At 39.8% G+C, this 25,398-nt stretch overlaps 1 protein-coding gene across 1 annotated transcript in view; it reads right to left on the bottom strand.

The window, feature by feature from the left end:
• Nucleotides 1-2,063: 2,063 nt before the first annotated feature.
• LOC126810108 (uncharacterized) overlaps nt 2,064-25,398 on the bottom strand; it is a 43,114-nt gene continuing 19,779 nt past the window's right edge. Inside the window, exons 3-4 of the mRNA XM_050535087.2 lie at nt 5,905-6,075; nt 2,064-4,546 (exon numbers count right to left, since the gene is read on the bottom strand). Coding sequence (XP_050391044.1) covers nt 3,753-4,546; nt 5,905-6,075 — 965 coding nt within the window. The 3' untranslated portion in view covers nt 2,064-3,752. The remainder of the gene's footprint in view (nt 4,547-5,904; nt 6,076-25,398) is intronic.

Raw genomic sequence — 25,398 nt, 5'->3', positions numbered from 1 at the left:
CAGATGTTTTACTGTACGACATTCCTAGTCTCGGTCACCCAGAACCTCCTAGTCTTCAACATACGGAGGGTCTGAGAAAGTTGTCAATATTTGACGTAAAGTCCATTGCCCATGCGTAACCGGGAGTTTGTTTTTAATGTGGTTGATTATCCAGTCTCTTTAGCCAAGTTAAGTAAGAGTTGCGCCCCTTCCCACAATAAATCCCATAATTCTTGCATTAATAATATAAACAAACATGAATCGTGACGACGAATTAGGATTAATTTTCAAAGAATAGATATGGCCCATGAAGAGAGAAATTTTACAATAAAAAATTAAGAGTGTTAGATATTGAACTCGCATGCAATCACATGGATTTTTTGAAATGACATTCTTAAATTAATTTCATGGGCGTAAATTTCTTGTTTAAAAGGAGTTACCTCCCTTAGACGTTGTTTATGGCAATGTAATAGACTGGATTATCTAGCCAATTTATCTCAAATGTTGACAACCCATCCAGACTAATATTCGTAGAATATTTTTCTGGATGATAAAGACTACGACATTCCCCACCACTAACATCATAGAGTTTTCTCCCCCGGGAGAAGATCTTTACTACAGAAGACTAAATTCATTGGGAGAGCCTGACAAGGAGAGCTGTCTAGTCGTTCGGAGGGGACAAAAAAACGAGTTCCCGTGTACACATTGGCATGCACATAAAATCTCCCTTGGCAGTTGGAATTCAATATAAGAATTCTGTAGCGCCGTTGTCAAGATAAAACACTGTATGGCGTATGGCTGGACCAGAACACTAGAACGCCATTTCATTTTATTTGGTTTCATTTTGTTTCTACATTAATTGTGAATGAAATGAAATGTGGTTGAATGTTCAACTGTCAAGGAAATGAAATGAAATGTTGTTTAATGTCCAACTGTCATGAAAATGAAATGAAATGGGGTTTAATGCCCCACTGTTCTGCTCCGACTGGGATAATGGAGACGGCTACTGTTATGTACCATGTGGACTAATTGAGACGGATATACGTCATGCAGTGTGCTTGGAGTATGGTGGCTGTTAGCGGCCATTCAAATTAATCTAAATCGTCGCCTTGTAAAGAAGGCGACAAGTCGACAAAATCAACCCGCCAACACGACAAAATAACCCGACGATCGTCGCCTTCATTTCGTCGACTTGTCGGGTCAATTCTGTCGACTTGTCGCCTTCGACTTATTCACAACCCGACAAGTCGACAAAATACAATCATTCCGACTTGTCGTGCGGCGACTTGTCTTCTCGGAAGTCAAACTCGAGCTTGCGCATTTGCTGATTGGATAACTTGCATGCGCACAGATTAACTTCCGAGGCGACAAGTCGCCGCACGACAAGTCGAAATAATTGTATTTTGTCGACAAGTCGAAGGCGACAAGTCGACAAATCGACAGAATTGACCCGACAAGTCGACTTGTCCACTTCTTTATAAGGCGACGAATTAGATGACATTTGAATGGCCGCTAACAGCCACCATATTTGAGGGTTGCGAATGTTATCTATTTGTATACCATGAAGAAGACTAAGATTCAAACGAGATAGCCATTTTAAAATATTACCCATAAATCCACCTGCTCTCGTCGGATTCTAATTGCCAAAAACAGGAACACCTTGTTACTGATCCCCCGGTCCACTGCATTCTCGGTATCAAATTATCTACCCTTGGTCGTAATCTTTGAATTCTTTGATTCTAAGAACCAATCAAAAACAGTTTACATACCAGTTTCAGCTTTTACGTTCACCACAAAACTGTAGTTGCAATAAACTTCGAGTAATGATTGTGTCGGAAGTGACATTTTCACCCCAGTCAACATCAAATCCCCGTAGAAAAAAAATTAAACGGTCAACCCTACAAAATTATGCTGGAGAAGATTGCCAAATGTGGCCCCCATTGTGCCTATAAAGATTGGAACCAACGGAATGTTGAGCAAAATGCTGCAGCCATTTAACATTGAATTCAATGAGCAAGTAATATGGTGTAAGACCATTACTTATCTTCCCGCTAGGATATAAAACGAAAGTAGATAAAATATAATAATGTTAGTTATTTTTTTTATTTTCCCTTATTAACAAGATACAAAAAACATAGATTATACATTGTATAAAAAATATCATGACAAATATTCATTATTAATAATATTCAATATTGTTGTATATACAATTATTCGTAACGACTTCTTGTCGATTAAGTTTTAAATTGGTACACTTTTTACCAGCAAATATTGTATTCCCAATTAGAATCCTGATGATAAATATTTGGCCTTTAACTCGGTCCATTTACATTTGGCCTTTAACCCAGTCCATTAGCATTTGCTTGATAATAAACAGCACACGTGTGGTCTTAATAGAGGGATTTCACTGTAATTGCTTTCCATAGAATTGTGACCTGTGGACTATTGAAACAAATTAACTAGGCCTTGGTGTTTACCATATTATCTAGCCTTGGAATGGAATGGCTATTATATTACTATACTAATCGAGACTAGACCTCTCTTTACATCAGGGGCTAAGTGAGAGGGACGCAATGACGAGCTTTGTGTCATGTTTTTGAGTTTTTACGCCCCCCCCCCCCTCGAGTTTCTGCGCCCCTCGCAAATGGCAACAAATCACGCGGTTTCTAGCAGTTTTCACCATTATGATCATAATCATAATGCTCAACCAATGTCAAACATATACCGTGGATCAGATATGATACAAATCGACTCTAGCATGTTCCACACAGCCCAATATTACCCGGTAGCACTGGGAATGACTGCCAAGATTCAAAGAGATAGCCATTTTAAAATATTACCCATTAGTGAGTGTATATAGCATGTTCCATACAGCCCAATATTACCCGGGAGCACTGGGAATGACTGCCAAGATTCAAAGAGATAGCCATTTTAAAATATTACCCATTAGTGAGTGTATATAGCATGTTCCAATACAGCCTAATATTACCCGGCAGCACTGGGAATGACTGTCGAGATTCAAAGAGATAGCCATTTTAAAATATTACCCATTAGTGAGTGTATAAAACGAACATACAATGACAAACATGTTATTTAAAAATTATTATCAACGTTAAACTACAGTTATAGTAAATAATCGATTGTCTAAGTTTTGGCGCTGAATAATCGAAGATAAACTTTTAAAATCAAGATTAACACAATAACAAAGTTTCTACGACCCTAAACAGAATGCCAGAAACATTGGAGTAAAAACATTTCTTAAAACATAAAAAAATAAGACTTGATTTTCCTTTCCTTAAAAAGGCGATAGAATAACGCGATGATGATGATGATCATACCAACGCTCAGACAATCCGGTTGTTGACGCAAGATACAAGAGTTACGTCCCCTATATGTCTAAGCTAAAACCCGTTAAATACATTTGATTAATTTGGTATAATTGGTTTTAAATAAATATACAAAAAGTTAATATATATCAAAAATTAATTGCTTGAATAAACGTAAATTGCACGAAATATACAGTGAAAAAAAGATGCAACTATTTAGAATAAAAAGTAACGCCTTTAGATACGCAGTTTATTTTAATTGTAAATTTAGCACGGGTCGTACTTTTGGTAAAACGGTCGAAACGTTTCGGTTATGTTTTCTCTAGAGAGTGCAAATTGACTTTAGACGCCATGTTTAGTTGTTTTTTTCAAGAATTTACGATCTGACTTCAGAAACTGTGTTTAGTATTTTTCAAGATGGTACGATCTGAAAGTAAGCCGTCGCGCCTAGTATTTCTGTAGTACATACGGCCTATAAATGTATGATGTTGAAGATCCTGAACGTAGTTCATCAGTATATTTATTGTCTGTCGGTGGGTAGTTTAATGGTGGAAGCACGCTACGGGCACCTGCTGGAGGGCGTGACCTTTCTACATAATGAGAGTACACGGGATCAGATCGCTCTTCGGGAAACCTCGAACCACGGGCGTATTCGCGGGAATAAGCTGGTTTCTCCTGCGGAATGTCTCGTCTGTCGTTGTTGCCATGGTAAGCACGTGAGTCAGGGTCTCGTGAAAATAAAGACGGGCCCGTTGCTGGCTCGGCGTATGAATACGGTCGTTTGATTGGTGCAAAAGAAAGGGCGTTAGGTTCAGCGTAAGAACGTGGTCGGGAGCCGAATGGTTTGTAATTGTAGTCGTCGCTGACGTACGCTCTGTTACCGTAACCATTATGTAGCGGTTTATCATCTCTGAAGCCCATGCTATCTTCCGACACATTTCCACTGCGTCGATCGTCGGTGTATGGCGAGGGTACAAAATATTTCTTTCCGTTATTGGCATTGATCATCGTCGGGGTCAAGGCCATTTTGGGGTCACCAGATATAGGTATCTTAGCCATGGGATCCCTTTCTCTACCGCAGACAATTAATAAAACTGTAACGACCACAAATATAATGCCTGCAATCAGAGTCATTATCCACGCCCATGGAAAACTGGCCGAGCCGAATAGGTCGGAGCTGTCACGAATGATCTCATGGTAGAAACCAGCGAATATTGCTACGCCAACGAACACACAGATCCCTAAAATATATAAATTAATAATTTAAATTAAACATACATTATGCGAGAGATAAATCTGCCTATTGCAGGTCTTTATTTAGGCCTGAAATGTTATCTAAATTATTAATTAGACATTAATTAACTTATCCAGACCATAATCAACTCTCGATGTCATCACTAGCCTGTGATATTAACTGGATTTGAATCCGATCTGCTGCTCAACGCTCATTGATCATTAAAATATATCCAAAAATGGATAATCTAGACTATGTTTTTTATCGATGATCGAGGTTAGGCCTAAAATTTAAAAGCTAATATCTCGCTTCAGGGTTGATCAAATTCCCTTAACATTACCCTGTTTGTAACTATTATAGTGATAACTGTCAGCTCGTTATTGAATCTCCCATAATGTCCGTTTAAATGGTAACATACAAAGATGTATAAAGCATTCACTAATGGGACTAATGTCTACTAATGTCTTCAATACTTCACAAGAGCGCTTGGATGGAGGTGGGTGGGGTGGGGGGTCAAGTGGTATAACGCATGCGTTTTAGATCATAATGTATGTCATTGAGTCACGTTTGATTCATCTGCCAAACCCCGTTGGGTGTCTCCTGTGCGCATGTGATTGTTGAGGTGCCATGCGTTAGCCTCGAAATGACCTCGATTGTCTCGAGCTGTTAGGTGAGTTGACGTTTTAGACAGTCTGGAAGTGCCAACTAGTATGTGCATCTGATTAACCTTGTGGGGTTGCTGTCGGGGTATTTGGTTTACTCCCATTCATAGGGACCCCTGCACCTTTAGTCTCGCATAGGTGCATCATAATTATTGAAAGAGTGTGTGAGTTAGAGAGAGAGAGACAGAGAGGGAGAGAGAGAGAGACAGAGAGGGAGAGAGACAGAGACAGAGGGAGAGAGGGAGACAGAGACAGAGAGGGAGAGAGAGACAGAGAGGGAGGGAGAGAGAGACAGAGAGGGAGAGAGAGAGGGAGAGAGAGAGGAGAAACCGGAGAAACCCTAAGGTGTTGGACAGGCGACCCTACTGTACTCCTTGTCACGTACAAACGGAAATCGAAACCACGCCACTTTGCTTATTGGCAGACCTTATGATATAACGCGTTGACCATTGGTCCCCTCCCCCTCCCCAATTCTTGAAAATGTAATGGCTATAATCAGTGCCCCCAGCCCCAGCCCCACCCGTCCGGTATCATTGATAAGGGCAAGCCACGCCGGAAAAAAAATCCGAGGAACGGAAGGGATTGAACACGAGATCCCCTAATAAGCGAGTCTATGTCTTACTCGCCCGTCCAGTAACACATACCATTACCCTCCCCCCTCTCTCTCTCTCTCTCTCTCTCTCTCTAATAAAACCTTACTTACAAGTTATGACCGAGAGCAGTATTACACCCATTTTTAACATTCGGACATTATCCCACGTGGCCCAACCAATTCTCAGAATAACGAGGGCTATACATAACAGTACTCCACCAATCACACATGCTGACTCAAATCCACGTAGTACATTCCATTGCCATGCACTATAATACGCATCTGAAAAACACAAAAACAATTATCATTAAAGATTCGTTATATAAGAGCTAAATATGTCTATTGAGGGGGTGGGGATAGGGGGGGGGGGGGTTATACACTATAATACGCATCTGAAAACAAAAATAAAAACAACTTTATAGAAGCGCTATCATTTAACAGCTAAATCTGTCTATTGAGGGTGGGGGGGGGGAATTGCCGAATGGTTAGCGCGTGCGCGTTGTAACATAAAAACAACTTTATAGAATCGCTATCGTTAAAGATTAGTTATGTAAGAGCTAAATCTGCTAATTGGGGGGGGGGGGGGGTAGCGCCTGCGCGTTGTATCATAAGGTCTGTCATTGAGTCAACTGGCGTGGTTTCAATTCCCCGGCTATACGTAACAAGGAGTAGGATTGTCTGTTCAACCTCCTGGGTTTTCTCCTAGTCCTCCGGTTTCCTCCCACTGCTAAAGACCCCTACGCGGAAGAGAATTATTGAAATAAAATTGAACCATATGTTAGTCCCGAAATGACCTGGAATCGAAACGATGCCAGTTGACACAATGACAGACCTTATGATACAACACGCACGCGTTAACCATGCGGTCACCCAACCCCGCTGATAAATCAAACGATGTCAGTGAATGTTAAAACTTTAGGGGAGCGACGGTGGCTCAGTGAGTAAGACGTGGACTCGCTGGCCTGGAGGTCGGGTTTTCGATCCATGCGTTTGCCGAGAAAGTTCATATCGGGATTTTCCGGCGTGGTCCTCCACTGCGAGTAGTGCAGGACGGAGAGACTGGCAAGGAACAACGTAGAGTCTCTCGGATGGGACGCAAAAAATGAAATGAAATGAAATGTGGTTTAACGTCCTACTGTTCGCTCCTAAACTGGGCTAATGAAGACGAGCATACGCCATACAGTGTGCTATGGGGGAAATTTTGCCTGGGCAGCGGCACTACGGTCTACTCTTATATCGAATTCCAACTGCCAAGTATTCTTTTACGTGCACGCTAATGTGTACACGGGACCTCGGTTTTTCGTCCCATCCGCACGACTAGACAACTGTCCTTGTCAGGCCCTCCGCCCTGCATCACTGACAAGGGGAGCAAGTAAAGGAACCCTTGACAGTTAGAATTCGCTATAGGAGTAGGCCGTAGTCGATGCATACCTGTAGGCGGTTTATTTCCATTAAAACATAATCTGAAAATGATGGGTAATGACAGTACGCGTGAATATAAATAATCATTGATATAATCTGAACGTCTCTCTACAACAAGACTATATATTGTCGGTGAAGTGTCAAAAGGGTGTATCTAAGAATTTCTTAAGATTAAGAAATAGAACCTTTTGCATTTCAAAACTTCCACAAATCAAGATACAACATTTGGAGACATGATACCCAGAACAGTTCTAATTCGCGTAGAGATACACAGCTTAGACAGAAATATGCATATTAATTGGGAGATTTTAAAAATGCAAAAAAGTGTATTTGACTAATTTCACCAGATACACCCTTTTGAAACTTCACCGACGTATAATAATAACAATACTCTATCTGTATCATATTATATTACTTGAAATTTTTAGACTATTAATGTAAGCCTCCTTTTTGTATCCATTTATTTATGCCTTTAAAGTAGCTAAGTCTCTAACTCAATATCATCCAAAATCTTCGACATTGAAAACACGAATTATTTGTCGGTTTGAATCAACATTGATGTGATCTTACCGGGAAAAGATGGCCTTCTGATATCCAATATTTAAGACAAAATAAACATTTAACAATTGGTATACGAATCGTTTACCATAATGCGTTTCAGCGCTATTTGTAATAAGGGACTCAAAAAACGAGGCTAGGCATATTCCACAAGTCATGTCAAACGGTGACGCTATATTCTTATCTGGAGAGCATGCCCAATAAATACTATCGGCGTAGATTGGAATAACCAGAAGCTAGAGATTGAAATTCAATTGAGAATACTGGCGTATTTCGCCGAACCTAACTGATTAAGAATTACAGTAAAAACGGAAACGATTGAATGTAAATCAATTTATATACATTCATATTACATTATTGTATGTGTTACGACCCATTTGTGTCAATTTCTAGGTCCAAAATATTAGCGACTTAGCTCCTTTAACTTGTACAGTATCTTGTTACTGGAGCTGGATAGGCGGTCTGGTAACGAGCACTGTCTAGTCGTTCGGATGGGACGAGAAAATCTGAGGTGTAACAAGAACCATTAGTGTGTGTGGGGGGGGGCGGTATCGCTGTCCATGGTACACCAAATGACGTCTATTCAGGTGTGTGTGTGTGTGGGGGGGGGGGGGGTCGCTGTCCATGGTACACCAAATGATGTCTGTTCAGGTGTGTGTGTGTGGGGGGGGGGGGGGGGGTCGCTGTCCGTGGTAAACCAAATGACGTCTGTTCAGGTGGGGAGTATAGGTTAGACATTAAACAGCATTTCATGTCGAGATAAATATTGTTTAAACAAAGACTATATATAGATGAGATTTATATATATATACGCCCTGGTGAATAACATAAGATAACAATTCTACTAAATCACCCAACCACATAGTTCGTATAAATAAACACCTCTAACATAACACATCGACTTTTATTAAATGTTGACATAATTAAAGTATGGGACACAGGTTTAGTGTTAAATGATAAGGCCAGCTCAATATTTCGTCATTTCGTCATAGACTATCATCGCTTGACAAAGGATACCACTCCGAAATGTGCATCGCGAGTTAATCGAGGAACTTCACTACTATATTTCATGTAAGATTTTTTTTCTTTTTTGCATATTTATTGTATATTTTATGTAACCCCCACACTTTTGTTATACTTGTTAATTTTTTCTTTTTTGAACTGAATTATTGGGATTTAACCACACTACGGTGTGACCAATAAACACTTAAATTCAAACGATTTATTGTATTTTCACAGTTACTGTTCTCCCAATTTCATTCCGTCACGTTACAATTCAGGGAAATTACTATAAACGCTTGAGCACAAGCCTTAATCAATCCGCCATTTAATTCCACATTATTTGTCTTAGCATCGCCGAATATCCAAGATCTGAACAAGTTCGTCAAGCCGGCAATGAAAACACCTACCTCATCCTTGTCGTCACACTACCGAGCCATGCTAGCGGAGAAACTAGAGTACTTGAAGTCACGTCACTTTAACAAAGATGTTGTACAGGATTACTCTAGCCACGCCCTAGCATGGGCCAAGAAGTCCTACGGCAAGCGACTTCAGGATAGTGTGAAGACGGAGTTCCATCGCCCCCTGTCCACGGTCTCTAAAACTGTTACACATCCTCCCCCATCACCAATGCACATTACACACAACCTTCTCCGGGACACACCAAAACGATACACACCCAACAAGAGAAATTTATCCCCTGGAGAAGGCACATGCATTAACACTCCCTCGAAGCGTGCAGCTAGATCAACCTGTTCGCCCCGGGTTGTGTCTGGCCCACCCACTTCCTCGGGATCTATATCGCCACTAAACGCACTTGTCGACTGTCTGTCCCCTAGATCGCCCATCATTCCTAACCCTAGAATCACCACCAGATCTTCCACCAGATGTAGACGTTCACTCAACATATCACTAAAGAGACCTCACAGCTACAAAGGTAAAGACGGGAAGGATTTGTGGTACCTACCAGCAGTCAAGGCAAAGACCCTGGTTATTGGATCCTCTAACCTGGCTAGGATTGTATCCTTCCTCGGGGACTGGGAGATCCATAGCTATTCTGGAGCCAAGATCAGCCACATCAAACAGATCCTCCAGAGCTACATGGGACCTGCACCAGAAGAATTAGTGATACATGTCGGGCTCAACAACAGGGAGGAAAGTGGACCAAGGATACAAGAGCAGATGCTAGATCTACTCAAGGTGACCAGAGCAGCTTTCCCAACAACCAAGCTCTTCACCACACAGATTCCCACTTCTTCCCGTCTCCGACAAGAAAATCCGATCGCCTACCAAAACCTCACCAGCTACAACCAATTGATCTCCACTGCACCTTCACCAAACGCCACCACACTACCACACTTCAAGGGCAAAATTGAATTGAAAGGTAACGACGCCATCCACTGGAGCCCGGACACGGCCAGAGAGATCATCAACTGCTGGATGAGAAATTTAAACTAGGATTAGGGAAAAGGAATGAGAAGCCGTCTTTAGGACAGACAGTTGTCAATTTGAGTGACAGACTTCTCAGCCCCCTAGAAATGAACATTCTTGATAAAGGCCTTAAATTCATCCCAACCCCTACAATAACATCCATAGACCCCATCACCCAGGCAACCGATCGCTTCCAAAGAACACTTTTGTTGATTTATTTTTTTAGGAACAAACCCGGCAGAGGTAAGAAATTATTCACAGAAAAATCCACATGGAAACCACCTAAAAAGTCATTATCACCAGCCATCCTAAAAACTTTCGATGAAATGAACACAGAAATATCATCCCTTCTGCCACAATCTCAAAAACCAAATCTCAACCGAGCAACTAAAACAGCATTAAACACCCTCAAAAAATACAAAAACATAATAATTAAGAAAAGCGACAAAGGCTCGTGTTGTGTCATAATGAATCGCGCAGACTATATCTCAGAGGCAGAAAAACAATTAAGTAATCCTATACATTACACTAAATTAGACCAACCCATCTTTAAGGACACCGCAACTTTAATAAACAACATCTTACATGAATTGCAAGACAAGGAATACATAACAGCAAAACAATATGATTATCTTTCCGCCAAATCTGACTGTCGACAACGACATCTCTATACGCTACCAAAAATACATAAAAATCCAGAAACGGAAAGGTTTATACCCAATAAATTACCCAAGGGACGCCCAATAATATCAGACTGTGGCAGCGAATCATACAATGTATCACAATATATAGATCATTTCTTATTACCCCTAGCATGCCAACACCCATCATACCTTAAAGACACTAACGAGTTCTTTCACAAAATTAAACAGTTAAGAGTACCCGAGCACACCATATTAATATCGATCGACGTACAGAGCATGTACACGAACATCGACAATACCACAGGAGTTGAAGCAGTCAGGAAAGCATTTCTTAGGAACCCGCAAGCATCCAGGCCGGACGAAGAAATCCTCAAATTACTCGACATTTGTCTGAGGAGGAATGACTTCGCTTTTAACGACCAAAGTACACCTTCAGTCTTCCGGAACTGCGATGGGAAAACAATTTGCCCCGAGTTATGCAAATCTCTTCATGGCGGAGTGGGAAAGGGAAGTTCTGCCACTCTGTCCATTAAAACCAGATTTCTATGGGCGGTTTTTAGATGACGTTTTCATAGTCTGGACGTACACACTAGACGAATTTTTGGCTTTTTTCAACATCCTGAACAATCATCATCCATCTGTCAAGTTAACCGCAAATGTAAGTCATAACAGCATAGATTTCCTTGATACTACCGTTTTTAAAAGTAGCAACACCAAAATCACAGGCCAATTGGAAACTAAAGTATTTTTCAAAGAGACCGACACACATCAATTATTGTTCAAAAGCTCCTTTCACCCATTCTCTGGCATCATAAAATCTCAGATTCTCCGTTTTCATAGGATATGTACTCAGACGACCGACTTTGAGTCAGCATGTACGCTGGTATTTAGCAAACTAAGAGAAAGGGGATACTCCAAACGATATCTCAGACGTATAAAAAAATAACACTCTAGCTGAACTTGCCGCCAAATCAACAACAAATATGCAATCAGCAGTTAAAACCAAAACTTGTGGCCACCCAAGATGCCAAACATGCAAAATCATAAACATATCCGACCATTTTCATAACAAAACATCTGGCACACAATTCCCAATATTAGACCAACTTTCATGCAGTAGTTCAAATATAATTTATCTAATTTCATGCAGACAGTGTGACAAGCAATACGTAGGGGAGACTCAAAATGCACTTAGGGAAAGAATTAACGGTCACAGATCAGACATAGTCACCAAAAAAGACAAACCGGTCTCAATTCATTTCAACCAAGCAAATCACGACATTTCTGATCTCATTGTCATGCCAATAGAAAAGACCAAGAGCGACTTTGAAACTTTAGAAGAAATTAAAACATTTAGGCTAACAAGAGAAAAATTCTGGATTGACAAATTGAAAACAACAGTTCCCCTAGGTTTGAATATTCAAACGGCTAGCGCAATAGCCCCTTTTGTAGTCCCATTTAGCGCAACAGCAGCAAGTGCATCCAAAATCAACAGAAAACACTATACTGATCTCCAAGAAAATCACCCCAAAATATTCACACAGAAACTGATAATTGCATATTCTAAAAATAAAAATCTGCACGATATCCTAGTGCACAGTAAATTAGATTAACTAAGACCAGTCTCCACCCTAACCCAAAACAAACCATATATTAAATCCTATCCCTAACCGTTAGTAAATAAAATCAACTAGATATAAGGATCTCTAGCCCTAACCCGGTGATGTGGAACAAACACAAATTTTTTTTAGAAAATCCAATTCGTAGTAGGAAACACACTAATGTGGCTCTCCCCCGAGAGCCTCAAATTTATTCTTTTTTCTTCTTCAGAAACAAAAATACCAGAATACCAGAAGTACCATCCAAGGAAGACCATCAGCGCCACCAACACCAAAAACAGTGAAATTACTTTTATAAATTAATCTAATGTATTGCATGTATTTTTAATGAAACTAGGAAATATCGCGAACTAACTTTTCATCATCCTAGGTCAGTGTTTATGTGGAGACATAACCTCTCCCCCAAATTCTTAAACCTAACCCTGGACTTAGCTACTAACACCAAAAAACAACGAAATCAACTTTGTATATAAATCTAATGTATTGCATGTATTTTATTAATAAAACTAGGAAATATCACGAACCAAATTTACATCATCCTAGGTCAGTGCTTGACCTCTCCCCCAAATTCTTAAACCTTACTTACAATCCCACCAACAATCACGCGACCTTGACAAAAATTGAGCTGGACTTAACCGTGACACAGGCTGTTGTTTTATACAGATCGATCAATTAACTTCTGAACACTGGTTTTATATCGCTATAACATTCATCATTGTTGAAATTGTCATTCAAATTATTTTATTCTGAACGGAGTTATAACTATTTGAAGATGTAACGTCGATTGTTTATTATCGTAGCAACGGTCCTTGGGTAAATCTCGAGTGCAAATTTTATCTTTAAAGATTTAAATGTGTAGCAATAATATTTTCAGTAAGCTGATAGTGAAAAAACCTCAACCAGTACAGCATATGGTAGGTGAAATATGGCTAACCGGATGTGGACTCTGCTTTACAGCAAGGCATACATGTATACTGGATGTAGGCGTTCGTTCGTTCGTTCTTAGAGTTTTACGTCCACTTCCGCCAAGGGCGATATCGTAGACAGGGATATAGGCTTGGCCTGCCCTTGTTTCGCCATGTTTGTTCTACGAATTGAAAACAAGTATGGCGACTGTTCAGGGTGTTAACTTTTTTTATTTAATTATTTCTGTAGTTTTGTAAACGAAGTTTAGCTTTAAGTTTAAAGACTTGGCTCCTTTAAAGATACATTAGTTAAGAGTTTAATAAAGAGTTGGTCATTCTTGCTATAATAATTCAAAAATCTATACTAGTATTTGTGACTGTCGTTTGTCTGTCTGTCTGTTCGGGGTTGGCGGCTACACTAGATCTGCCCCGAGTCTGAAATTTGGGGTATAGGGGTAGCTCGGACCGGGGAGTAACAAAGGCCAGGTGGCGTTAGTCTACCACTTCCGGTTTCGGGGTTATGACCCCCGCGGGAAGCCGGGCATTCTTCTAGTAGTTGATAAAAAAAGAAAATATTGACAATTTTATTCAAATTACTTCATTCTCAACCAAGTTATCACTGTTTGTAGTTTTGACACGATGTATGCACAGTGGCAACCAGGGCACTGGTATAATCGGGTCTTAGCCTCGCTTTCCCATTTTTAAATTAAATTTTTAAATGGCGAACCGTTTTAATCTAGTTAAAATCTCGAGTATCCGATGCCATCGAGAGTCGATTATGGTCTTGTTTTGTTAATAAATGTGTAATTAATAGTTTATATAACATTTCAGGCCTAAAGAAAGACCTGCAATAGACAGATTTAGCTTTTGCATAATGTATGTTTAAGTTGTTAAAGATTATTAGAAGGGTGTGTTGTTACGTTATAAAACCCAACCTAATTACATATCTAGAATGTAATGTCAATATTAACACGAGCACATCATATTCATCTACACGTTTCTGGATGGTTACGTGATAACAAATAACACGATAAATCACGTGCTAAATAAATACTTGTATTCAAAACATTGTATATTAATTGGCACATAAAGCTGCACCAAGGACTTGTGAATTCAAGTATAGATAGTTATGGGAGACCAAACAGCTCTTTATTCTGATTTGTTGAATGGTGACTTCTTGTATGCCAGGTTGAGTTCCGCTTATGTCATCATAATGTTCTTTTTTGATGAATTTTGAGAAATGTTTTTTGCAGAAATGTTATTTAAGAAATGTTTTTGAAGGAATGTTTTGCAAGATTTGTATTTGGAGATTTGTATTTAGAAATTTGTTGTTCGAGACTTGTTTTTCGTTGTATGCCTATGATGTTTTGTAAATGTAGATTATTTTTTTGATTTACTAAAATAAATTTTGTCTTTATATCAAAATAAAATTAAATTAAATAAAAATACATTTTACAAATATGATATGACAAATGTCTAATTTGTGAAACAAATGATGATTTTAAGATACAAATGTTAATTTTAGTGTACAAATGTCGAAATACGACAACAAATGAAGAAATAAGATTTAAGGACTATGAATTAAGAACTAAGAATTAAGAACACTGAATAAAGAGCTGTTTGGTCTTCCATAGATAGTCGCTTTGTTATTATTATTCTCCTGAAAGTTGAATTTCTTTAAACTCTGCACACTTGATTACGTCGCACCTGTTTACACGGGCTTTTATAAATTTAAAGAATCGCTTGCTTTTTTATTTCTCTTAAAAGCTGAATTTGTTGGGCCTTTACAAACTGAAATAATCGCTTTTTTTAAATCTCGAAAGTTGAAATTATTTAAACATTACACACTTGATTACGTTGCACCTATTTCTATTGTTGAATTTGTGTACTATAATATTAATAAATCTCTTATTTATTTGCCTCGCTTGAAATGAAACGTCATTTGGTTTAAGATCCTTCTTGTATCAACTGGGATAATGATAAGTGGGATACGGCAAGGACAGAGGAGAGAGAGAGAGAGAGAGAGAGAGATGGGGTTTAACGTCCACTCGACACAAACTAGGTCATTTCGGGACTAAAATATGGTTCAATTTTATTTCAATAATTCGCTTGCACGTAGGGGTCCTTAGCAGTGAGAGTAAAGCGGAGGACCCGGAGAAAACCCACGAGGTTGGACAGGCGAAACCACTCCATTTGACTCATTGACAGGCCTAATGATACAACGCACACGCGTTAACCATTCGGCCACCTACGAGGTTGGACACGCGACCCTACTCCTTGTCACGTACAACCGGAAATTCGAAACCACGCCAGTTGACTCAATGACAGGCCTTATGATACAGCGCGCACGTGCTTACCATTCGGCCATCCATCAAGGCCATCAAGGAAATTTTGCCCGGACCGTGGCGCTATACTGCTTTCTCGTATTTCAAATTCCACCTGCCATAGGTTCTTTTACGTACACGTCAATGTGTATATGAGGCCACGTTTTTGTCATATCCGAACGAGCAGACGGAACTCCTCCCCCTCCCCCCCACCTCCCCCCCCCCCCCGTCCAGCATCGCTGATAAGGGCAAACCACACCAGAAAAAAATCACGAGGAACAGAAGGGATCGAACACGACACCCCCTAAAAAGTGAGTCCGCGCCTTAATCGCCAGTCCCGTAACATACCCCCCACACCCTCTCTCTCTCTCTCTCTGGGGGGTTGGATGGCTGAATGGTTATCGTGCGCGCGCTGTATCATAAATCTGTCATTGAGTCGACTGGCGTGGTTTCGAATCCCCGGTTGTACGTGACAAGGAGTAGGGTCGCCTGTCCAACCTCGTGGGTTTTCTCCGGGTACTCCGGTTTCCTCCCACTGCTAAAGACCCCTATGCGCAAGCGAATTTACTGAAATAAAATTAAACCATATGTTCGTCCCGAAATGATCTAGTTTGTGTCGAGTGGACGTTAAACCCCATTTCTCTCTCTCTCTCCCTCCCTCTCTCTCTCTCTCTCTCTCTCTCTGTACACTTCATCTTGTTATTTGACACACCCACATACACAAATCCTTGTATGAAAATCTATATAAAGGATATTTAATACGTCATGAACCTAAGGGATCGTAATGTATTGAAATAGGATAGGTCCAAAATGTTTTGTCTCTTTTAAATACATGTAAAATAATCTCAACTTGATTCACCTTTCTGCCTAAACGTTATTTCATCATTCTTCTTCTATAAATGTTTAACGTCCGCTTAGCACACGCGACGGGGATCCTTTCATCATCTGGTGGATCCTTTTATATGCTTTCGTGTACAATAAAGTCTTTTCAGACGAACATAATCGTATAGTGTGTACAGGGCTTTAGTAACGATACGTTCATAAATCAACTGTATGTCAACATGGTGATATAAGATGACATTAAAGGCAGGGTAACACCGTATTTGTTGGTTTCCAGACGACCTGTGATCTAGGGTGTAAGGATTCCCGTTGTCTAGTCATAATTATTTTTAATCCTTGTGTTTGCTTGTGCTAGGTTGCCATTATCACGATTCGCGCTACGATCGAAATTGTGGCTTTAATCGTGGAGTAATCGTGGTGATCCTATCATGTCTTATCATATATTGAGGTCAGTCGTAGCAATCGTTTTACATCACGTGACCTTTGACCAAACTTAAACTCAAATAGATCTAACCAACATCTAGCCAGTTTCCTACGACATATTAGTCTGCTATAGCAGCCTACAGGGAGAGAGAGAGAGAGAGAGAGAGAGAGAGGGGGGGGGGGTTTAACGTCCACTCGACATAAACTAGGTCATTTCAGGACTAACATATGGTTTAATTTTATTTCAATAATTCGCTTGCGCGTAGGGGTCTTTGGGAGGAAACCGGAGGACCCAGAGAAAACCCACGAGTTTGGACAGGCGACCCTACTCCTTGTCACGTACAACCGGGGATTCGAAACCACGCCAGTCGACTCAATGACAGGCCGCATGTGCTAACCATTCGGACATCCATACCCCCAGCCTACAGGGAAGCGGACTTGAACCAACACAAATGAACGAACCTATATGTTATATAATTGTTTGCGATATCGGTATGGTGGATCTCGACTTGAAACGCCAAGCAACAAGCGGGCTGTTTTCCTATCATTTGCTTAAAGTTAAGAATTATAGAATTAATAGGATTATTCTTTAACAAGGTAGGACGGTTTATGGATACCATCTATTTTAAGGCTTTATTTTAATAAATTTTAAAATATAACTTAAAAATATGAAATAGTAGCTTTAATAACGTTACGTAGAAAGCGTACCTTTACTGAAACGTTACATGTCATTTCAATTCCCAAATGTGTGGTATATTAATTATATTGCCCTGGGATATAGCAATGTACTCACTTATCTGTATTTGTTGAGATCTAAAGAAGGGTTTAGTTGGTTAAAACAAACATAATGCTGTTCGATAATCGATTTATTCTGTAATAACCGGTAGGAATTATTTATCTTCAGCTATAAATAGACAGCTAACATAATACTGATAACCCTATAATAATCAACCCACGGATATTGGTTAAACAATAACACGTTATTTGAGACTGGAATGTGGTCGATATATGACCCCTGGGTGATACTGAGAGAGGGTTATATTGAGAGAGAGAGAGAGAGAGAGAGGGGGGGGGGTATAGGTCTCTGTTACGGGACGGCCCCAGCATTATTTCTAGGCATGAGAGAGGGAGAGTGAGAGAGAGAGAGAGAGAGAGAGAGGGAGAGAGAGAGATGGGTGTGATAAGGGGACAGGTCTAAAGCTTATGTCCACCTGCAGACTATGGCAGGGTCACGAGATGTAAACAGGGTTAGGACACGTGTTTGTTGCCGAGGATTGCGGATTAGGGTTAGGGCTATGTCTAGGGTTAGGGTTAGCGCCGACCTTGTTTACATTGTCGAAATCTGCAGATGGCCTTAATATTTAGACCTAACCACGTGATTGGGTTAAAGTTAAAACGTCAACAAATCATTTGAAGACTAAGAAAATACTTTAGCATTTCAACAATTGTCCTTAATGCAGTGAGAAGTAAACGGAATACCCACGAAATTAGGCAGGCAACACTACCCACAACACCTACATTAAAGGGACAATAACACTCTTGCTGGCGTGAAAGCTCCAGAAAATAAATAACATCTCTATCTAAGCACAAGATGTTTAAGTGTCCTACCTGTTGTGTAAATTATCCATTACATCCTATTTTACTTGTCCAGAGGGTTCGAAAATATTTTTAAATCGAAGTTTCATTTGAAAAGGTTTACGTAAGACGTTTCAAACCATTATGTTGAATTTTTCAAAATTTTTAAATAAGGTGTGTTAAGATGAAATTTGTATCATCAATTAATTGAAATAATCTAAAATAGTACAATTTGTTGACCAGAATAAAGATTGGGACATATTATTCAGTTACAATAAGAGTGGTATTGAGCATTTAATGACAAAAAGTATAAAGTGCCCCCCCCCCCCACACACACACACTAAAAAAAGACCTGTGTTTGAACATCAAATCACATTGCTGCGAGTGTTTGTAGGTTAGATCCGACGTGGTTTCCCCTTGTCAGTAGTGCAGAACGAGGGGCCTGACAAGGACAGCTGTCTAGTCCTTCGGATGAAACGAAAAACCGAGGTCTCGTGTATACATTGGAATGCACGTAAAAGATCCCTTGGCAGTTGGAATTCGATATAAGAGTAGGCGATAGTGCCGCTGCCCGGGCAAAATTTCCCTCATAGCACACTGTATGGCGTATGCCTGTCTTCATTAGCCCAGTATAGGAGCAGAACAGTAGGACGTTAAACCCCATTTCATTTCATTTCTTGTAGGTTACATTTATTTTGACAGTTTTAACATGGCCCCAAGACGGTTTACGCATTTTGATACTTGGTGAATATAGTCTAAGGTAGGTGGGTCTACTGTTATTGTTTAAGTGATTTTCTTGTATATCCGTTAACTATAATATGGCACGGAGTGGTTACCTGGAATGTGACACCTATCCATCAACCGAGGTATTATTAAATTGTGACAGGTTAATTACAAGCCCTGACAGGTAGAGAAAAGAGGTATTTGGACAGGTATGTTCGAGGTTTAGGATATGGAAATGAAATGAAATGGAGTTTAACCGCCGTTCTATTCGACTCCGACTGGGCTAATGGAGACGGGCATGCGCTATGCAGTTTGCTATGATGAAAATTGTGCCCGGACAGAGGCGCTATGACCTACTCTTATACATTGAATTCCAACTGTCAAGGGTTTACGCCAATGTGTACACGGGACCTCGGTTTATTTTGTCCCATTCGATCGGCTATACGTCGTCCCTTGCCAGGCCCTCTGTTCCACACCACTGACAATGGTGACCATGTCGGAAAATTCCATGGACGGGGCAAGCACTGGGTAAAAATGTCAGGGTATCACTAACTGGCAACCCGACTGTTGTCTGCCTGCTTATTGTGTGCTAGCTTGACTGGGGGAGTGGTTGTAATTTCTTGATCAAATGGTTAGGCGGTTTTGTTAATATTGAGATGTGTCAACGTACAAAAGACTCTGTAATTAAACGGCGGAAAAGGATGTTGACAGAAAATAATTAAAAATTTACTTAGGCCTCAATATGTATGGTAAATGCACAGTAAGTAATGATAAATACATTCCGTAAAATAAACCCTCCCTCAAAGAAGCGCGGTGACAAACACGGTGCCTGACAATAGTTTATTTATAGTTTATGGTATCTCCCCGCATATACAAAGTTTTGAGAGGAATTTTAAGGAAATTTTTCATAAGCTTGATTAGTTTGAATATGTTTTTAGACCAAATATATCACCAAATCACACAGTTTGTACGCGGCCAGGTATCTTTAAAAAGAAAAAGATAAATGGGGTTTAACGTCCACTCAACTCAAACTAGGTCATTTCGGGACTAACACATAGCTAAATTTTATTTCAATAATTCGCTTGCACCTAGGGGTCTTTAGCAGTGGGAAGAAAGCGGAAGACCCGGAAAAAACACACAAGGTTGGACAGGCGACCCTACTCCTTGTCACGTACAACCGGGCAATCGAAACCACGCCAGTTGACTCAATGATAGACCGTATGATACAGCGCACACGCACTAATTATTCGGCCATTCCCCCCCCCCTGCAAAGCATCTTTAAACCACCAAGTTACTACTACTGTGCCAGGTATATTCAAGGTTATTTGTCGTTGATATCATAAGTTTTCTATGACGATAATTTATATTATTTACTCCGTTTATTTTGGTGCACCATTGTCAACATAATTATCGGCCTATATATTATTTAATAGACATTACGTAAGAGCTAGATGATTATTGATTAGACAATTATTAACATGAACAGACCATAATCAACTGTAGATGTCATCGGATGGCTCAGAATTGAAGTAAAACGATTCAGCCAATTAATGATTTAATTTAAAAATGGAGAAGCGGGGCTAAGACTTGAATAACAAGTACGTTGGTTACGATCAATGCACGCATCTTGCCAAAACTACAACCATTGATAACTTCGCTCAGAAAAAGTAATTTGAATGAAATTTCAATATATTCATTTTGCATTATCTATTGTTGAACTGTTATAGCGAGAACGGCAAGCTCTTTATCTAAATCTTACATAATGTCCTTTAAGTAAAAGGCGACCCTACTCCACGTCGGAGCCACAGTGGCTCAGTGTGTAAGGCGCTGGCTAACTTAAAATCTTGCGTGTTTGATTTGATAAAGACAGGTGTTTAAAATGTCTGTGTATATTGTATCGTGTCCGTGGGTTTGTCTTGTATAATTGTTTGTGTGTGGTGCAGTCGTCCTGCACTCCCGAACAAACTTATCAGTAATACTATCTTACAGGTATATGTATACAATATGCAAATAGATACAACTGACCATTAAATGTATACAATTTATAACACGTGGCCTTGACCATCACATGATATCGCATAAAAACACAATCATACAAACATGTAAATAAAGACTACATATTATTACACATAAACTGAACTATATTGTAAACAAACAATAGCCTCGGCCATCCAAGCGAACTTAATCTCTTATTATGCGTCCATAACATATCGGTGTCTGTTTGTTAAAGGCTATGTATAAGTACAAATATATATATATTTGTCCCGGGGCAAGATTGTGTTTTATTTAATTTACCTCTCAAATGTCAGCCTTTAATAGAGAAACGTGGGGATGTTTTTTTTCTAAATGCATTTATTCGCGCCCGACTTATCTGTACTTACCGGTCCGTTTCTGTTTTTTTCTTGTAAATGCAATTATTCACGCCCTACTTGTCCACAATGGCAGCTCATATAAATGAGTATTTGGGGAATATAATTATTAGCATTCACCAATTTGTGCCAAGGCAGGGTAACCACAGCCTACTATTATTTCGAATTCTAACTGTCGTACTGGCTTCTTTTGTGTTTTGGCTAACGAAGATGGGCATATGCCATGCAGTGTGCAATGATGGAAATCTGTTCAATGCTATTGGCTTTAGCATTGCGCGGAAAAATGGAGAGAGAGAGAGAGAGAGAAAGAGAGAGGGGGGGAGATGAGAGGCGGGGGTTAACGTGCAGGGACCCTTAGGGATAATAGAAAAAAGAAATAATAATTCCTTTAACAGAAATTGATGCAATGTGCGCAGAGAGCTCTCGAGGAAAAGATTGTCGACAACAAATCGCTACCGTCTTTGTGTATACATACCTTCAAAATTGCTGGCATGTTACCTCTATATATTGGGTGAAATCTAGAAGTACTTGGTGTGTACAGGCCTATAGAATTACTATTCTGTTACCTCTATATATAGGTGTGTGCATGCCTTTAGAATTACCAGCCTGTTACCTATATACATAGGTGTGTGCATGCCTTTAGAATTACTAGTCTGTTACCTCTATATATTGGCGTGTACATGCCTTTAGAATTACTAGTCTGTTACCTCTATATATTGGTGTGTACAGGCCTTTAGAATTACTAGTCTGTTACCTCTATATATTGGTGTGTACAGGCCTTTAGAATTACCAGCCTGTTATCTCTATAAATTGGTGTGTACATGTCTTAAGAATTAATAGCCTTTGGGTGAAATATATAAATACATTATGTATTAGATGTTTTTACAATTTAACTACCGAAGCGTTTAGTTTCATAAATCTTCAGATCATGTCACTGTTAACACTTTTTTATTTGACATCGTCTCCTCATTTAATAATATCTCATAGGCATTTATGGATAAACAACTACAAACTCATACCTTTCGTAGGGTACATTCTAAACGTCGCCCAAATAAATTAGTAGTCGTTTTTCAAGAAGTATAGGGGAGTTGGGTGGCCGAATGGTTAACGCGTGTGCGTTGTATCAATAGGTCTGTCAATAATTCAACTGGAGTGGTTTCGCCTGCCCAACCTCGTGGGTTTTCTCCGAGTCCTCCGGTCTCCTCCCACTGCTAAAGATCCCTACGCGCAAGAGAATTATTAAAACAAAATTGGACCATATGTTAGTCCCGGAATGACCTAGTTTGTGTCGAGTAGATGTTAAACCCCATCTCTCTCTCTCTCTCTCTCTCTCTCTCTCTCTCTCTCTCAAAGTATGCGCCTAACGTTTGCATCTTCTACCGGATATCATGAGGATTACAACCCCCCCCCCCCATTCATTGAATTATAAGAAAGAAATGAAATGAAATGGAGTTTAACGTCCTACTGTTCTGCTCCTAACCTGGGCTAATGAAGACGGGCATACGCCATACAATGTGCTATGAGAGACATTTTGCCCAGGCAGCGGCACTATGGCCTACTCTTATATCGAATTCCATCTGCCAAGGGATCTTGTACACGCACGCCGACGTATACATGGAACCTCGGTGTTTCGTCCCACCCGGACGACTAAACAGCTGTCCTTGTCAGGTCCCCCGTCCTGCATTACTGACTATGGGAAACCACGTAGGAAAATCCCGATGAACCTATAAGAATGAACCTTAGAGCATGTTTACATCCTTTCTGATTTATCTTACTGCGTTCCATCCATATCTCACGTTCATAAATCACAATCTAACAAGGGGGGTTGGATGGCTGAATGGTTAGCGTGCGCGCGCTGTACCATAAAGTCTGTCATTGAGTCGACTGGCGTGGTTTCGAATCCCCGGTTGTACATGACAAGGAGTAGGGTCGCCTGTCCAACCTCGTGGGTTTTCTCCGGGTCCTCCGGTTTCCTCCCACTGCTAAAGACCCCTACGCGCAAGCGAATTATTGAAATAAAATTAAACCATATGTTAGTCCCGAAATGACCTAGTTTGTGTCGAGTGGACGTTAAACCCCATCTCTCTCTCTCTCTCTCACAATCTAACAACCGAGGCGTTTTTTTATTGTCAGAGAAAACTATAAACTATATATCACCTCTGGCAAATATAAATTCTAATTTTTTTTACTTGGAAAATAGTATATAGTAGAATCTGTATTCAGCAGCTCCTCAAGGGAAATAAAAGTATACCGGTTCCATTCTCTTGATTAGATATATACGTATGTTGTTTGTTGCTTACAATGTGTAGTATGCCTTGTCCGCCGGTTTGTGTTATGTGTTTTGTGTTTTGTTTGTGTCACGTGTTTTGTTTTTGTTATGTGTTTTGTTTGTGTTATGTGTTTTGTTTGTGTTATGTGTTTTGTTTTTGTTATGTGTTTTGTTTGTGTTTTGTTTGTGTTGTGTGTTTTAGTTGTGTTATGTGTTTTGTTTGTGTTATGTGTTTTGTTTGTGTTATGTGTTTTGTTTGTGTTATGTGTTTTGTTATGTGTTTTGTTTGTGTTGTGTGTTTTGGTTGTGTTATGTGTTTTGTTTGTGTTATGTGTTTTGTTTGTGTTAAGTGCTTTGGTTGTGTTATGTGTTTTGTTTTTGTTATGTGTTTTGTTTGTGTTGTGTGTTTTAGTTGTGTTATGTGTTTTGTTTGTGTTATGTGTTTTGTTTGTGTTATGTGTTTTGTTTGTGTTATGTGTTTTGTTTGTGTTGTATGTTTTGGTTGTTATATGTTTTGATTGTGTTATGTTTTTTGTTTGTGTTATGTTTTTTGTTTGTGTTATGTTTTTGGTTTCGAATCCCCGGTTGTACGTGACAAAGAGTAGGGTCGCCTCTCGGACCCCGTTGTTTTTCTCCGGGTCCTCCGATTTCCCCCAACTGCTAAAGACCCTACGCGCAAGCGAATTATTGAAATAAAAAAATAAACCGTATGTTAGTCCCGAAATGACCTAGTTTGTGTCGAGTGGACGTTAAACCCCATTTCTCTCTCTCCCTCTTTTTTGTGTTATGTGTTGTGTTTGTGTTATGTTTTGTTTGTGTGTAGTGCGGTCCTCCTGTACCTACTATTAATATACAGTGGATGCATACGGCTAGCCCTCGGATCAATTCACATGATTTGATATACGTGTTTTGTTTATTGATTACAATGTCTGTGTTCTCTTTGTCCTGTCCGCATATTTGTCTTATCGATTTTATTAATAGAAAGCAAACCCATCGTTTCAATGATTAATCGAAATGGGGGTTTAGCGTCCTACTCTTCTGTTCAGGATGTGCTAATGAAGAGGGAAATGTTGCCTATTTTTATATCGAATTTCAATTGTCAAGTGTTCTCGTAAACCCGACCTCGGTTTTTCGTCCCATCCGAACGACTATACCCCGTCCCTTGACAGTCACCACTCACAACTTTCTCGATCTACACCTGGATCGAACCCTCAACCTCCAGGCTAGTGACCCAGCGTCCTACTCACTTAGCTACCGTGGCTCCCCCAAACTACAAGATAAACACGTGTTGTGAGATACAGGAATGTCTTTCATGTAATCAACTAAAAGAGATGATCAATGTTGACATTAATATGAACTATTTCGCCCAATCCACCCCACATAAAAACCTGTTAAGCTACATATTTCATTCTAATCAGTATAACTGAAATGAAATGGGGTTTAACGTCCGACTGGGTCGATAAAGACGAACATACGCCATACTGTGTGCTATGTAGGAAATATG

The sequence above is a fragment of the Patella vulgata genome, chromosome 2, assembly GCF_932274485.2.
Source record: "Patella vulgata chromosome 2, xgPatVulg1.2, whole genome shotgun sequence".
NCBI lineage: Eukaryota > Metazoa > Mollusca > Gastropoda > Patellidae > Patella > Patella vulgata.
This window is presented reverse-complemented; position numbering and strand designations above follow the sequence as displayed.